The sequence below is a fragment of the Mandrillus leucophaeus genome, unplaced genomic scaffold (assembly GCF_000951045.1).
Source record: "Mandrillus leucophaeus isolate KB7577 unplaced genomic scaffold, Mleu.le_1.0 Scaffold137, whole genome shotgun sequence".
NCBI lineage: Eukaryota > Metazoa > Chordata > Mammalia > Primates > Cercopithecidae > Mandrillus > Mandrillus leucophaeus.
The window spans coordinates 493,007-508,325 of NW_012101332.1; the positions used below are offsets into that span (position 1 = coordinate 493,007).

A 15,319-nucleotide genomic window follows, 5' to 3' on the forward strand; every position below is an offset into this window, starting at 1 on the left:
AGATGGAGTCTCGCTGTGCTGCCCAGGCTGGAGTGCAGTAGCGTGATCTCAGCTTACTGCAACCTCCGCCTCCCAGGTTCAAGCGATTCTCCTGCTTCAGCCTCTCAAGTAGCTGGGACTACAGGCACGCGCCACCAAGCCCTGCTAATTTTTTGTATTTTTAGTAGAGATGGAGTTTCACCATGTTGGCCGGGCTGGTCTCGAACTCCAGACCTCAGGTGATCCACCCGCCTTGGCCTCCCAAAGTGCTGGGATTACAGGCATGAGCTACTGCATCCAGCCCCCTCTAACATTCTTGCTTGTGTCTAGAAGGTACATGTACCATAAAAGACACAATCTTTAACAGAATAGTCAGGCAAGTACATCACCTTACACCCACATGGAATATAGCAGAGTCTCCCAAAGTCAGTGTATCAGTGCAGCTCTAAGTTACTGAAGCTTAAAGCTGCACTAAGTGAGACTCTCGGGACACCCTATCTGGCCTTTAAATTTGACAGAGGACAAGCATTTATACCATATATATATAATCCCACGGTGATAGAGCATGTGCTATGAAACATGCATCTGGGATCCTGTAATTTTTTTTGTTTTGTTTTTTGAGACACAGTCTCGCTCTGTGGCCCCAGGCTGGAGTGCAGTGGCCTGATTTTGGCTCATTGCAACCTTCGCCTCCTGGGTTCCAAGCGATTCTCCTGCCTCAGTCTGCCGAGTAGCTGCAACTACAGGTGCAGGCTACCACACCTGGCTAATATTTTATATTTTTAGTAGAGATGGTGTTTCACCATGTTGCCCAGGGTGGTCTCAAACTCCTGAGCTCAGGTGATCTACCTACCTTGGCCTCCCAAAGTGCTGCAATTACAGGCATGAGCCACCACGCCTGGCCCTGGGATCGTTTTATGCAGAGCCAACCATAGCAAAACTGAGATTGGCAACTGTTCTCTCTGGTGTCTCCTCCTCTGTTTTAAAAAATCTCTCAGCCAGGTGCGGTGGCTCACACCTGTGATCCCAGCACTTTGGGAGGCCAAGGCGGCAGATGGCCTGAGCTCAGGAGCTCAGCCTGACCAGCCTGGGCAACATGGTGAAACCCTATCTCTATTAAAAATACAAAAAATTAGCCGGGCATGGTGGCGTGTGCCTGTAGTCCCAGCTACTTGGGAGGCTGAGGCAGGAGAATCACTGGAACCCAGGGGCAAAAGTTGCAGTGAGCCAAGATTGCGCCACTGCACTCCAGCCTAGGTGACAGAGCAAGATTGCATCTCAAAATAAATAAAATAAAAAAATAGAAAAACTCTCTTTCCAGAAGGTCAGTTCCTCTGACAATGCTTCAGAGTGTCCACTTTCCACTATGAAAATGTCCTTGAGAGTAGTCTGTGACTCATGGAAATTGATGGCCTACCTCCTGCTAAGGTGATGACTATCTTTATAATATACCTTGTTTGCTTCCTGTTCTCAAGGACAATCTGTGGCTCTTCTGAAATGCTCATGACTCTAAGACGGGTAGCAGCCAACCTATGATGTGTTTATGTCCTACGTATACATTACCTTGCTTTCATTTATGGTGTCATTTAGGAGGAGTTTTAAATCTTTCCACAGAGGAATGAGCCTGGGGGAAGATGTCGCCATGAGACTCCCTTGGCCCTCCTGAGGACCGTTGCTTAAAAACCTGTGGGAATCCAAAAGAGCCCAGCTTAGTCACTGCCACTTTCCGAGAAGCTAGGAATCAGAAGGCAAGAACAATGAATTCATGTCTATTGAACACCTTCTGAAAGTCAGGAACTGTGCACAAGACATATTTTCTCATTTCATCCACTCTACAGCCCAGTAAGGTAGGCATTATCTCATTTTATAGATGAGAAAACTGAGGCCTGGAGACAGCAAATGGGGAGTGAATCTTAGCGTGTTCCTTCCTATTGTAACCCAGTAACATAAATGGGTGAGAGAAGCAGAGAAACCGAGAGGGGGCTGGAAAAGAATACCCTCACAGGCAAATAATAGTCCTTCACATTTTGTGTTGTGTCCGGAGAGCATTTTGTGAAGACTGTGGGGTCTCAAAGTATGGTCCCCGGACCTCCTGAACCAGCATTCCTGGGGGTAAGTTTTATTTTGTTTTATTTATTTATTTATCTATTTTTGAGACAGAGTCTCGCTCTGTCACCCAGGCTGGTGCGTGCCTGTGGTCCCAGCTCCTTGGAAGGCTGAGGCAGGAGGATCACTTGATTTTTTTTAATTTTAATTAATTAATCTATTTATTTTGAGACAGAGTCTCACTCTGTCACCCAGGCTGGAGTGCAGTGGCCCAATCTTGGCTCACTGCAACCTCTGCCTCCCAGGTTCAAGTGATTCTCCTGCCTCAGCCTCCTGAGTAGCTGGGATTGCAGGTATGCACCACCACGCCCGGCTAATTTTGTGTTTTTAAGTAGAGACAGGGTATCACTGTGTTGCCCAGGCCGGTCTCGACCTCTTGAGCTCAGGCAATCCTCCTGCCTCAGCCTCCCAAAATGCTGGAATACAGGTGTGAGCCACAACACTGGGCTAATTTTTAAATTTTTTTGTAGAGACAAGGTTTCACCATGTAGCCCAGGAGAGACAGGGTTTCACCATGTTGGTCAGGTCAGGTCAGGTCAGGTCAGGTGATCCACCCACCTTGGCCTCCCAAAGTGCTGGGATGACAGGCGTGAGCCACCGCTGTCTGGCCACCTGGGGGTAAGTTTAAAAAAAAATAAAGCTGGGCGTGGTGGCTCATGCCTGTCATCCCAGCACTTTGGGAGGCCGAGATGGGCAGATTACAAGGTCAGGAGATCGAGACCATCCTGGCTAACACAGTGAAACCCTGTCTCTACTAAAAATACAAAAAATTAGCTGGGCATGGTGGCAGGCACCTGTAGTCCCAGCTACTCAGGAGGCTGAGGCAGGAGAATGGCGTGAACCCGGGAGGCGGAGCTTGCAGTGAGCCGAGATCACGCCACTGCACTCCAGCCTGGGCGACAGAGTGAGACTCTGTCTCAAAATAAATAAATAAATATTTAAAAAATCAAGTGATCCTCCTGCCTCAGCCTTCCAAGAAGCTGGGACCACAGGTATGCACCACCATGCCTGGCTAACTTTTCAAACTTTTTTTTTTTTTGTAGAGATGGGGTTTTGCTTTGTTGCCCAGGCTGGTCTTGAAGCTGGGTTCCAGCTTTAGCCTCCCAAAGTGCTAGGAATACAGGTGTGAGCCACAACACTGACCTGTAGGTGTCAAAATGCATATTCCTGGGCTCCTCCCCTAGACCTACTGAATCAGAACCATGGAAGTAGGACGCAGGAACCTCCACTTGTAATGTGCTCCCTGGGTGATTCTACTGGCATTGGAGCCTGACTGCTGAAATAGGAAATGGAGATACAGGGCACCCAGGACTAAGAGTCAGCCCCAGCTAGCACATATGGAGAGAGGATCCAGCCATTTGGCTTTGCAGGTTTCCCTGACTGTGTGGAATCAGGTAGCTCCTTTTTTTTTTTTTTTTTAAGATGGAGTTTCGTTCTGGTTGCTCAGGCTGGAGTGCAATGGTGCAATCTCGGCTCACTGTAACCTCTGCCTTCTGGGTTCACGCCATTCTCCTGCCTCAGCCTCCTGAGTAGCTGGGATTGCAGGTATGCACCACCACGCCCGGCTAATTTTGTGTTTTTAGTAGAGATGGGGTTTCACCATGTTGGCCAGGCTAGTCTTGAGCTCCTGACCTCAGATTATCCACCCACCTCAGCCTCCCAAAGTGCTGGGATTACAGGCATCAGCCACCAAGCCGGGCCTCAGGTAGCTCTCTTACAGGAGGTACATCTGCTGTTCATTGTCCTCGTCCCCGTTCCCTTTTCTTTGGCCTTCATGAGGACAAACCTCTACTTTTCCTGGTTGTACAGTGAATTACTTTTAACATACCCCCTCTGTCAGGAAATCTGTTACTACTTGTGGGAAAATGGGCTAGTTTTTCCTCATTTGTAAAATGAAAATGCCACTGTTGCTTATGTTACAGGATTGCTGCAAAGATTAAATAGGATAATTTATGTTAAAACCCTTTTAAGCATACCCTGTAGTGACAAACACGACTTCTGTTTGTAGGCTGGCCTAGTTCTCAGACAGGTGACCACTCTATTTCCTTCCAACTCAAACTTTGTGCTTTTCAGCTGCTCTGGAAACATGACAGTTAAATTTATAGTCTGGCCAGCAGAGGGCAACGGAGGCCAACCTTGCCTGCCAGATGTAGAAGAACTTCATCCGTTTAGAGAAATAATGGGAACTTGTTAGAAATGCAAATTATTGGGCCCCACCCCAGACCTACTCAATTGGAAATTCTGAGATTAAGGCCCATCAATTAGTTATTGTTGTTGTTTTAAGATATAGGGTTTTGGCTGGGTGCAGTGGCTGACGCCTGTAATCTCAGCACTTTGGGAGGCTGAGAAGGATAGGTCACCTGAGGTCAAGAGTCCGAGACTAGCCTGGCCAACATGGTGAAACCCCGTCTCTACTAAAAATACAAAAATTAGCTGGGTGTTGTGGCAGGCGCCTGTAATCCCAGCTCTTCAGGAGGTTGAGGCAAGAGAGTCACTTGAATCCAGGAGGCGGAGGCTGCAGTAAGCTGAGATTGTACCACTGCACCCCAGCCTGGGCAAGAGTGAGATTCAGTCTCAAAAAGAAAAAGAGACAGGGTTTTGCTCTGTTGCCCAGACGGTAGTGCAGTGGCATCATCATAGCTCACTGCAGCTTTGAACTCCAGAGCTCCAGAACTCAAGTGATCCTCCCACTTCAGCCTCCCACGTGCTAGGACTACAGGCATGTGCCACCACACCTGGCTAATTTTTGTTTCTTTGTTTTGTTTTTGTGGAGACAGGGTCTCACTGTGTTACCCGGGCTGAAGTGGTCACAAGTGATCCTCCCACCTTGGCCTCCTGGTCACAAGTGATCCTCCCACCTTGGCCTCCCAAAATGCTGGGATTTCAGGCATAAGCCACCACGCCTGGCCTATTTTGTTTTTTTGTTTCCATTTTTGTAGAGATGGGAGTGGGGGTGGGGTAGGGATAAGGGGGTGTCACTATGCTGTCCAGGCTGGTCTCTAACTCCTGGCCTCAAGCTTCGGCTTCCCAAAGCCTCGGCTTCCCAAAGCGCTGGGATCACAGGCATGAACTGTTGCACCTTGCTTCAACAATAACCAAAGTGTGAAAAACACTGGTTTAGAGAACTGGTGGAGTCCCAAGTCATTTGGCCTGGGCTTCCTGAAGCAAGGTCAGCAGAACCCACCTTCTGGTATGGCTAAGCCAAGGCTCTGTGTTACCACAGAGACTTGCTCACTGGATTTGCGGTGGGGGAAAGCAGCAGGCAAAACTTATCATCATCATCATCATCTCACATGCATACAGTGGGTGAGAGCCCAAGGAAAAGCTTTCAACATCAATCATTTCCTTAGTTCTTGAAAGAATCCTGAGAGGCAGATATCATCATCTTCGTTGTACAAAAGAGGAACATGAACTCAAAGAGGAAAAGGGATGTGTTTAAGTCTACAAAGGGCAGATCAAGACTAAGATCCACCGGGTACAGTGGCTCACGCCTGTAATCCCAGCACTTTAGGAGGCCAAGGCGGGTGGATCATGAGGTCAGGAGTTTGAGACCAGCCTGGCCAACATGGTGAAACCCCGTCTCTACTAAAAATACAAAAATTAGCCGGGCGCGGTGGTGGGCGCCTGTAATTCCAACTACTCGGGAGGCTGAGACAGGAGAATCGCTTGAACACAGGAGGCAGAGGTTGCAGTGAGCCAAGATCACGCCACTGCACTCTAGCCTCGGTGATAGCGCGAGACTCTGTCTCAAAAAAAAAAAAAGACTAAGATCCAATCCACAGTTCAGGATTCTTCCACTATATCAGAGGAGGAAGAGGTTTTGCTGGCTGATGCTAAGAAGGCTCTCTGATCCACAAATCCACTCACAGTGGGAACTTGGCACTGGCTGGCAGCACACAGCATCCTGTCTCTTTCCATGCTCCCCAAACTGCATGCTGCCCTCCTGCGATAGCTATCTCCATTCGGTTCCACTCAACCCTGCACTTGCTGCTCATTCTGAACACCTTTCAGGCTCCAGATGATCTGCTTCAGATCCTGCACAGCAGTGGAGGCCCCTATGGGAGTTACCCCAGGCCAAAGTGGGAGGCTCACTCGCTTGCAGCCAGAAGTTCAAGGCCAGCCTGGGCAACATAGTGAGACCCTGTCTCTACAAAAAAAAAAAGTAGCCAGGCGTGGTGCCATGTGCCTGTAATCCTAGGTATCTGGGAGGCTGAGGTGGAGGATCACTTGAGCTCAGGAGGTTGAGGCTGCAGTCAGTTATGATGGCCCCACTGCATGCCAGCCTGGGTGACAGAGCAAAATCCTGTCTCAAAAAAAAAAAAAAAAAAAAAAAAAAAAAAAAAGTTGAGGTGGCTCACGCCTGTAATCCCAGCACTTTGGGAGGCCGAGGTGGGTGGATCACAAGGTCAAGAATTCAAGACCAGCTTGACCAGCATGGTGAAACCCTGTATCTACTAAAAATAACAAAAATGTGCCAGGCATGGTGGAGGGTGCCTGTAATCCCAGCTACTCCGGAGCCTGAGGCAGAGAATTGCTTTAAGTTGCAGGAGGCGGAAGTTGCAGTGAGCCGAGACTGCACCACTGCATTCCGGCCTGGGCGACAGGGTGAGACTCCAACTCAAAAACAAAACAAAACAAAACACCAGGAAAAAACCAAACCACCACCACAACTCAGAGTTACCCCACTGGCCCCTTCTTGCGGCCTCAGAGCTGCTGAGAGAGCAGTCATTTGTAGCAAATTTGCAGTCACTGCCATCACTTCCCATTATTCCAAATATCTCCACTGGGTCCCACTTCTCTTGACCAGCCTACAAAGAGCAATTGGTTGGGACTATTTCAGGGAATATTTCTAGGTGATGAGTGAGAAGGAGGACTTTCAAACCCCAAATCTCTATGTTTATTTAATTTTATGGGGTGTTTTTTTTGTTTTGTTTTTTTGAGACAGAGTCTTGCTCTGTTGCCCGGGCTGGAGTGCAGTGGTAGAGTCACAGTTCACTGCAGTCTCGAACTCCTGGGCTCAAGCAATCCTCCCGCCTCACCCTCCTGAGTAGTTGGGAACACAGGCACGCACCCCCACGCCTGGCTAATTTTTTAAAAACTTTTTGTAGAGACAGGGTCTCACTATGTTGCTTAGGTGGTCTCAAACTCCTGGGCTCAAGCGATCCGCCTGCCTCAGCCTCCCAAAGTGCTGGGATTACAGGTATGAGCCACTGCACCTGGCCCTTTATGTTTATTTTCTTATTTATTTATTTGCTACTCTTTCGCACATCATAGACCAGTTTCCTTGGGTTAGCCTCAGAGGATGACATTCAACTCCCTAATCCCAGTACCTGTCCTTAAAAGCAAGTTTGTAGTGAGCTCCAGATGCTTTAATCCCAACAGTCTTGATTGTTTAATATCTTTTACTTTTTATTTTTTGTTTTTTTGAGATGGAGTCTCACTCTGTCGCCCAGGCTGGAGTGCCGTGGCGTGATCTCAGCTCACTGCGACCCCCGCCTCTGGAGTTCACGTGATTCTCCTGCCTCAGCCTCCTGGGTAGCTGGGATTACAGGCATGCACCACCATGCCCAGCTAATTTTTTTTTTTTTTTTAGTAGAGACGGAGTTTTACCATGTTGGCCAGGCTGGTCTCAAACTCCTGACCTCAGGCGATGCACCCGCCTCAGCCTCCTAAAGTGCTGGGATTACAGACGTGAATCACCATGCCCGGCCGATTGTTTAATAACTTAACGCAAAGATCATCTAATGGGAGAATTCAAGCTCTGTGGCCAATTTAGCGTGAAGGGTATTTGGGACCAACGAATGTTATTCCTGCTGACTGCGGAGACAAACCAGGTCCATGACTGATGTTGACACGGAACTATATTCCTTTTCTTAGCACCAGTCCACTGTAAGGTACATAGTGTTCCTGATGGCCTGAGGAAAGGCAATCCTCCCACGAGTTTTGTCTTGTTAAAGAGAGTTGACTCTAGGGGGCGCTGCACTCCACGACACAGTCAGGCCCCTGGGCTCCCATTGGCTCACTAGTTGGCTCCACTGTGTTCTGTTATATGTGTGTGTGAGGGGATCCAGGCAGGTTTCTTGCTCCCTAGAGCTTACAGTCATCAATGAAGAGATATAAAATGGATTGCAGTGGGAAACTCTAGGTGATGGGTTATATTATCCCATAGAACTTTTCTGCAACTTTTAATTTTCTCAAATTAAATTGCAAATTAAATTCAGTTTTAAGAAGGAAAAGTATGAAGTGCTTTGAGTACATATAACAAGGAGACCTGGCCACCCAAAAGGAAGGTGATGAGTGCGCCACACTGTGAGACAGGGCCCTGCATGGATTATATAACCTTGCAGGTGGTCTCACGTTTGGGGACAGGGGTGCAGAAAGTCCAGCAGGGGACAGGGGTGCAGAAAGTCCAGCTGGTATCGGAAAGGCCTAATTAGTTGACTGTAAAGTCAGAGGGGCAACCTAAGCTTACTTGGTTCTTTGAATGACATTACTGATAAGGAGCCCAAGTTTGTCCCCAGGGCCTGGGAGTGCTACTCTGGCCTTCAGGTGGCTGCATAGCTAGGGCTGGGGGTGGAATGCATTTAACTTTCTTAATGGGAAGAAATAATTTTCCAGGCTGACAAACATACATTAACAGGGTGGGCTAGTTTCTGTTGGATGGAAGAGTTACCCTGGATCCCTGAGAAGTAATGACAGTATCCAGGATTAATTAGGTTTTAAGTAGTAACCAGCGGTTTTACCTATCTTTTAATTCTTATTTATTTATTTAGAGATAGGGCCTCACTCTGTCACCCAGTTGGAGTGCAGTAGCACGATCATGGCTCACTGCAGCCTCGACTTCACTGGCTCAAGTGATCCTCCTGCCTTAGCCTCCTGAGTAGCTGGGACTACAGGCTAGTGCTACCACACCTGGCAAATTTTTGTACTTTTGGTAGAGATGGGGTTTCACCATGTTGCCCAGGCTGGTCTCAAACTCCTGGACTCAAAGAATCCATTTGCCTCAGCCTCCCAAAGTGTTGGGATTATAGGTGTCAGCCACCACACCCAGCCTATTTTGTTTTCCTACAATTATTCTAATGACTTAGCTATTATCCTCCCTGTAATTAAACAACTTCTTTTTTTTTTTTTTTTTTTTTTGAGACAAGAGTCTCGCTCTGTCGCCCAGGCTGGAGTGCAGTGGCATGATCTCGGCTCACTGCAAGCTCTACCTCCCGGGTTCACGCCATTCTCCTGCCTCAGCCTCCCGAGTAGCTGGGACTACAGGCCCCTGCCACCATACCTGGCTAATTCTTTCTATTTTTTAGTAGAGACGGGGTTTCACCATATTAGCCAGGATGGTCTCAATCTCCTGACCTCATGATCCACCTGCCTCGGCCTCCCAAAGTGCTGGGATTACAGGCTTGAGCCACTGCGCCCAGCCAAAAATATTTTTCTTATGCGAGTGATAATATACTATAGACACTGTTATTCACCTTTTTTTTTTTCCTCTTAATATAGCTTTAAGATTAAGTCATGTTAATACATATAACTCTGTTTCATTTCTCAACAGTTACTAACTGCAGGGCATTCCAATGTGTGGCTGAACTATCATTTATTTATCCAAATTTCTACTAATGGACATTGGGTGGTTTCCAACCTTTTGCTATTTCAGCTAATGCTGCAAATGAATATCTTTGTTAGTGCCTCATAACATTTTAATTTTATTTGATTTTAATTTAACTTAAATTGTAGAATTGAGGTCAGGCATGGTGGCTCATGCCTGTAGTCTCAGCACTTTGGGAGGCCAAGGCTGGCGGATCACGAGGTCAGGAGGTTGAGACTATCCTGGCCAACATGGTGAAACCCGGTCTCTACTAAAAATACAAAAATTAGCTGGGTGTCGGGGGGTGTGCCTGTAATCCCAGCTACTTGGGAGGTTGAGGCAGGAGAATCACTTGAATCAGGGAGTCAGAGGTTGCAGGGAGCTGAGGTGGCATCACTGCACTCCAGCCTGGCGAGAGAGTGGGACTCCATCTCAAAAAAAAAAGAAAAAAAAATGTAGAGCTGAGGCAATGAAAACATTTTTCCATTAACCTAACTTGGAATAATATTTTGGATGTATTTGAATTAAAGTATTAAAATTAATTTCATAGCTGGGTGACATGGCTCACGCCTATAATCCCAGCACTTTGGAAGGCTGACGTAGGAAGATGTCTTGAGGCCAAGAGTTCAATACCAGCCTGGCAACATGGCCAAAAAAAAAAAAAAAGTAAGTAAATAGTAATAAATAAAATGAATTTTACCTGTTTATGTAAAATTTAAAATTGCATATGTGGCTTGCATTACACATAAATACACACATACACATAAATTTTTTTTTTTTTTTAAAGAGACAGGGTTCTGCTGTCGCCCAAGCTGGAGTGCAGTGGTGCAATCATGGTTCCCTGCAGTCTCAAACTCCTGGGCTTAAGCGATACTCAGCCTCTTGAACAGCTGGGACTATGGCCACATGCCACCACACCTAGCTAGTTTTTTAGTTTTAGTAGAAATGCGGTCTTGCTATGTTACCCGGCCAGTCTCCAACTCCCGGCCTTAAGTGATCCTCCTGCCTCAGTGGCTTAAAGTGCCTGGTATATTTCTCTTAGGTAGTATTGCCCTACATTGCCGTAGTCTGGTGGTGGCCTGATATCCCTATTGGACAGAAAGTTCCCTGAAGGTAGGACTCCAGTCTGTCTGGATTTCTCTTGTTTCCATAATCACCCAACCTGACAAGGAATAGGTGCTTAATCCATTTTTGTTGAATGAGTGGAAAAACGTGCTCTCCCAGGAAGAAACATCTGCTTCCCAGCTTCAAATGTTACATCTTCCTAGAAGGCAGGCTGAGGCGGAAAGGGTATTGACTACGGCTTCTCGACCAGAGGACCTTGCGATTCCAGTCAATTCCCTCGGTAACTCTTATGGAGGCGTGGCAATATACATTAAAAAAGGAGTGTGTGTTGCGGGGTATTCCGCTGCTTGGTTATGCCAGCAGGTGGATTAAATTTGGATAAAATTTCCCAAGGTGTAGGTACTCTACAAACACTAGTTACCCTCAGGAATGTGTGATCAACAAAAGAATGTAAGATAACAAGGCCCCTACGCAGCCCTTGGGTCTTGTGGCTGCCGTCGAAGGCAGAGCTCTGGAGCCGCCTACGCCGCGGAGAGGCGACTACACCCAGGGCCCCTCACCCTCGGGCCTCCTGCACGGCGGGAGGCAGGGCGTTTCTGTCTCAAAGCATGGGCTGCGCCTGTTACCTGCGACAGGACTCCCGACAAGGGACGGGTACGGTGTGTGCACTCAGACGCTCCTTGAGCTAGGGGCAGCGACTAAGAAGCTACCTGGCGGATGCTGCGAGAGGACTCCGCCCACAAAACGGTTGGACCCCAACCCCGCAGCCGGCGGACTCCCCGAGGCCAGGGGTCTGAACGCGCGTGCGCATGGGCGCGCGCTCGAAAGAAAAAAAAAAATCCTCTCAGCGGGGGCCCGCGGCAATTTAGGTCGGGGTCTGCCGGCAAGCGCGCGTGCGCGAGCGCGCATCGACGCCCTTCTCCACCACCCCCTTCGCTGGGGGTCTAGCTCACTGCTCCGCTTCCTCCACTTCTCCCGGGGGAAGAGTGACTAGCGTCCTAAGGGTGAGTGACTCGAGCCTGGCAGAGAGTGAAAGAGAGGTTCCGCCGAATGAAGGGAGGAGGCAGACGGGGCTAGGAGAAAGGAGAAACCGCCCTGGCGGGGTGAACAGCGCAGCTCTCGAGCTGGAATCTGCAGGAGACACGCCTCCCTCCCTCACGCCCCTCGGGGCTGCGGAAGTGCTCTAGAGACTGGAGCTGCATGAAGGCGACCAGTGGACTACGGTTCCTAGGAGGCAGCGCGGCAGTGCGCCTACGGCTCCCGGCAGCCCCCGCGCGCCAGGCTCTTTTCAGTTCGCGGCCGGCTAGGGCGAAACTACAGTTCCCAGGAGGACGCGCGCGAAGCGGCTTGGAAGTGGGCAGCCTGGAAGTCACTCGGGCCACCGGAGCTGGCGGCGTCTCCAGCGAGCGGCGCGGAGCCGGACGCCGCAGTCGTGGGGCCCGCGGGGCGGGCAGCCCAGACGCCAGGTATGTGGCTCCGGGTGCGGGATCGGCCTCGCGCAAGGGTGGCGGGGAATCGGTGGCTGCCCGGACCCCGAGGGTCAGCGCGGGCGGACGGCCGGGTGTGGGTACTGGCCGTGGGGGGCGGCGGCGCCGGGACTCGCGCCCTCCGGACCCAGCCGGACTTGTGCCTGCATGGCTCAACTTTCCAGGCGTGCACCCCGGCGCTGTGGGGAAGAGCTTGGAGGCGGGGAGCGGTGGATTCGCGTCCCGGCTGTGCCGCTCGGGAGCTGCGATCTGGGGAAACCGCGCCGAACCTCAATTTCCCCTGCAGTAAAACGGAGTAGGAGAGTGTCTTGGCAGAGATTCTGTTGAGATAATAGAATAAAACATTTGGCACATAGGAGGCACTTACTACGTGTTGGGGTTATTGTTAGCTCTCCGAAAAATGAGGTGAAGATGTTATCGATTGCATAGGGTGAGGATTAGTTGAGCGTGTGCATGTAAAGAGGTGAGTCCATGGTTAGCACCCAACGCAGGCTAGCTGCTGTTAACCGAGATAATTTTGTTAAGAGCGTTGGTTTGGAAGGCAGAGAGACCCCAGGTTCAAATTTGAACATTTACCAGCTGTGTGACTTTGGGCAACTGGCCTCACCTCTCTGTGCCTTGGCTTCCCTATCTATAAAATGGGGATTTAAGTAGCAACCACTTCGTCGAGTTGTTTTCAGGATGCAGTGAGAATACCATGCGTAAAGTGCTTAGCACAGCAACTGGCACATAATGCTCAGTAAATGGTACCGTTTATTAAGCGTGTTCCTAGTGGCCCAGAGACCCTCTGAGGGTGGGACTCTGGCTGTAGTATTGGTCTCCCCCGAGGGCCAGATTCAGAACTGGTCCAGTTGACTTGACCTCCTACTACCTCAGGTTCCTCATTTACAAAATGGGATAATAACAAGATCACTCTCAAAGGGTTGTAAGGATTTGCTGAGATTGTGTTTCTAGTCCAGCGCCATCTCTCACTAAGTAGCAGCTCTTATGTATTATAATTGTTCTTCAATATTCTCCATCTGGCCCAGAGACTGCCTGACTGTGGGCTGTGACATGACAGCCCTGAGCTCCCCCACACGTTTGCTCCCAGCCTCAGTGTCCCATCTGTGGAATGGTAGTCATAGGACTTTTGTGCCAGGATTGTTTTGATGGTTCCAGGAGATAATTCATGTTTAGTACTTTGCACAAGACCCGGCACACAGTAAGTGCTTATTAAATGATTAAATGCATCTTGCTGTTTTTTGTTTTTTTTTTTTTAATAGGCCCTTTTTGCTTGTTTGTACCTACATGGCAGAGTGGTCACAAGGTTAGTGTTTCTTTATTCTCCCCACCGCCCAAAATTTTACTCACCAAAGATTAAATTATGGAACACACTATAGTAGAAAGGCCTAAGAAGAAATGGGACTGACCTGCCATCAGCGGTCCCCTGCTCACACACCCCTCCCCATAGAGCCAGTATGTTTCCTCCAGTGCTTTAATTATTGTCTTAATGCTGCCAGCTCTTGCCTCTGTGTCCCCTGCACTCCAGCTCCAGATGTGGAGCCTGTGCTTCTTCGATGCCCTTAGTGGCTTTCTTGGGCACCATAAACTCAACATGTCCAGCCTGAACTCCTCCTTCTGAAGCCAGTAGTCACCATCTTGGCAAATGCACCAGCATAGACCTGGTTGCCTAAGCCAGAAACCTGGGAGTTGCTCTTCCCCTGCCTTCCCATGTCCAGTCGACAGGCAAGAAGGACGAATCTGCTATTTCATAGGAACACCATTTCATTGGCCCATATTGGTCTCCCATCTGATGGGCACTGAAAGTTCCCCTCCGCTCCTCGAGGTGGTGGCCTTTTCTCACGAGGTTGCGTTTTTTGTTTCTTTGTTTGTTTTGAGATGGAGTCTGTAGCTCTGTAGCCCAGGCTGGAGTGCATCGGCACAATCTCAGCTCACCTCCGCCTCCCGGGTTCAAGCGATTCTCCTACCTCAGCCTCCTGAGTAGCTGGGATTACAGGTGCCCGCCACCACGTGCGGCTAGTTTTTGTGTTTTCAGTAGAGATGGGGTTTTCACCATGTTGGCCATTCTGGTCTCGAACTCCTGACCTCAGGTGATCTACCCATTTTGGCCTCCCACAGTGCTGGGATTGTAGGACATGAGCCACCACGCCTGGCCATGACAAGGTTAAGTCATTAGGGATTAACATATGTATTAATAAGGGCAAGAAGACATTATAGACTTGGCTGGACAGCAGTGACTGTGGATGTGGCATGAAAGCCTGGCTTTCAGGGGACCCAGATCTGTGATTTTAGCCTGGTACAGACTGGCTGAGTTGTAAATTTCTTTCAGAAAAGTTAGATGGTGTCAGCGGCTTAGAATATCCCACGTGGGAGGGTGGCCATCCTGGGCATTTCAGGAGGCAGCACACATACCACACACCCAAGAAGAGCCTGGGAAGGGCGTTTATTAGCGCTCCCTTTAGGTTGAGTTTATTGTCAGAAACCTGTCATTGTGATTTCATTGGATGATAGAAACTGGTGGTCTCAATCACATTTGTGATGGCTACCAAATTTACCTAAGCATTTTGTTCCCTTAACCTGAAGAAATAAAGCAGTGGCTTAAAAAAAAAAATCTTGGTTATTCTCCATGACTAGTGACAGCAGCACGTGGCTTTTCGGCAGTCTGTGTAGAATGAATATCTAAGAGTTAAATGCGAGTCTGTCTTTCAGACATTGCAGTTGTTAGGTGGTAAATCAAAAGTGGAATTTAGAATGTGCAGTTATTGGTGCCTCTCTTTTTTGCTGTAAAATATATTTTACTGATATCTTTCAAACATAGATTTAGTAACTTGAAAATCTAAATTAAATGTATTTACATTTTAACAAAATAATTCAACAATCATTTCCTTTAAAATAAAGAATTTGGGCCGGGCGCAGTGCCTCACACCTGTAATCCCAGCATTTTGGGAGGCCGAGACGGGCGGATCACGAGGTCAGGAGATTGATACCATCCTGGCCAACATGGTGAAACCCCGTCTCTACTAAAAATACAAAAAAAATTAGGTGGGCATAGTGGCGGGCGCCTGTAGTCCCAGCTGCTCGGGAGGCTGAGGCAGGA

At 48.7% G+C, this 15,319-nt stretch overlaps 2 protein-coding genes across 3 annotated transcripts in view; one reads left to right on the top strand and one right to left on the bottom strand.

The window, feature by feature from the left end:
* LOC105534574 (WD repeat-containing protein 87) overlaps positions 1–11,555 on the bottom strand; it is a 23,789-nt gene extending 12,234 nt beyond the window's left edge. The window contains exons 1-2 of one of the 2 annotated variants that reach the window (XM_011973304.1): positions 11,362–11,555; positions 1,543–1,663 (exon numbers count right to left, since the gene is read on the bottom strand). In XM_011973304.1, the coding sequence (XP_011828694.1) occupies positions 1,543–1,623 (81 nt within the window). In that variant the 5' untranslated portion in view covers positions 1,624–1,663; positions 11,362–11,555. Of the gene's footprint in view, positions 1–1,542; positions 1,664–11,361 lie in introns of those variants that run through there. The other variant, XM_011973305.1, reaches the window with a different exon arrangement.
* Positions 11,556–12,055: 500 nt separating this feature from the next.
* Positions 12,056–15,319, top strand: part of SIPA1L3 (signal-induced proliferation-associated 1 like 3) — a 381,648-nt gene continuing 378,384 nt past the window's right edge. Inside the window, exon 1 of the mRNA XM_011973395.1 lies at positions 12,056–12,201. The gene's annotated coding sequence lies outside the window, so the exon portion shown is untranslated. The remainder of the gene's footprint in view (positions 12,202–15,319) is intronic.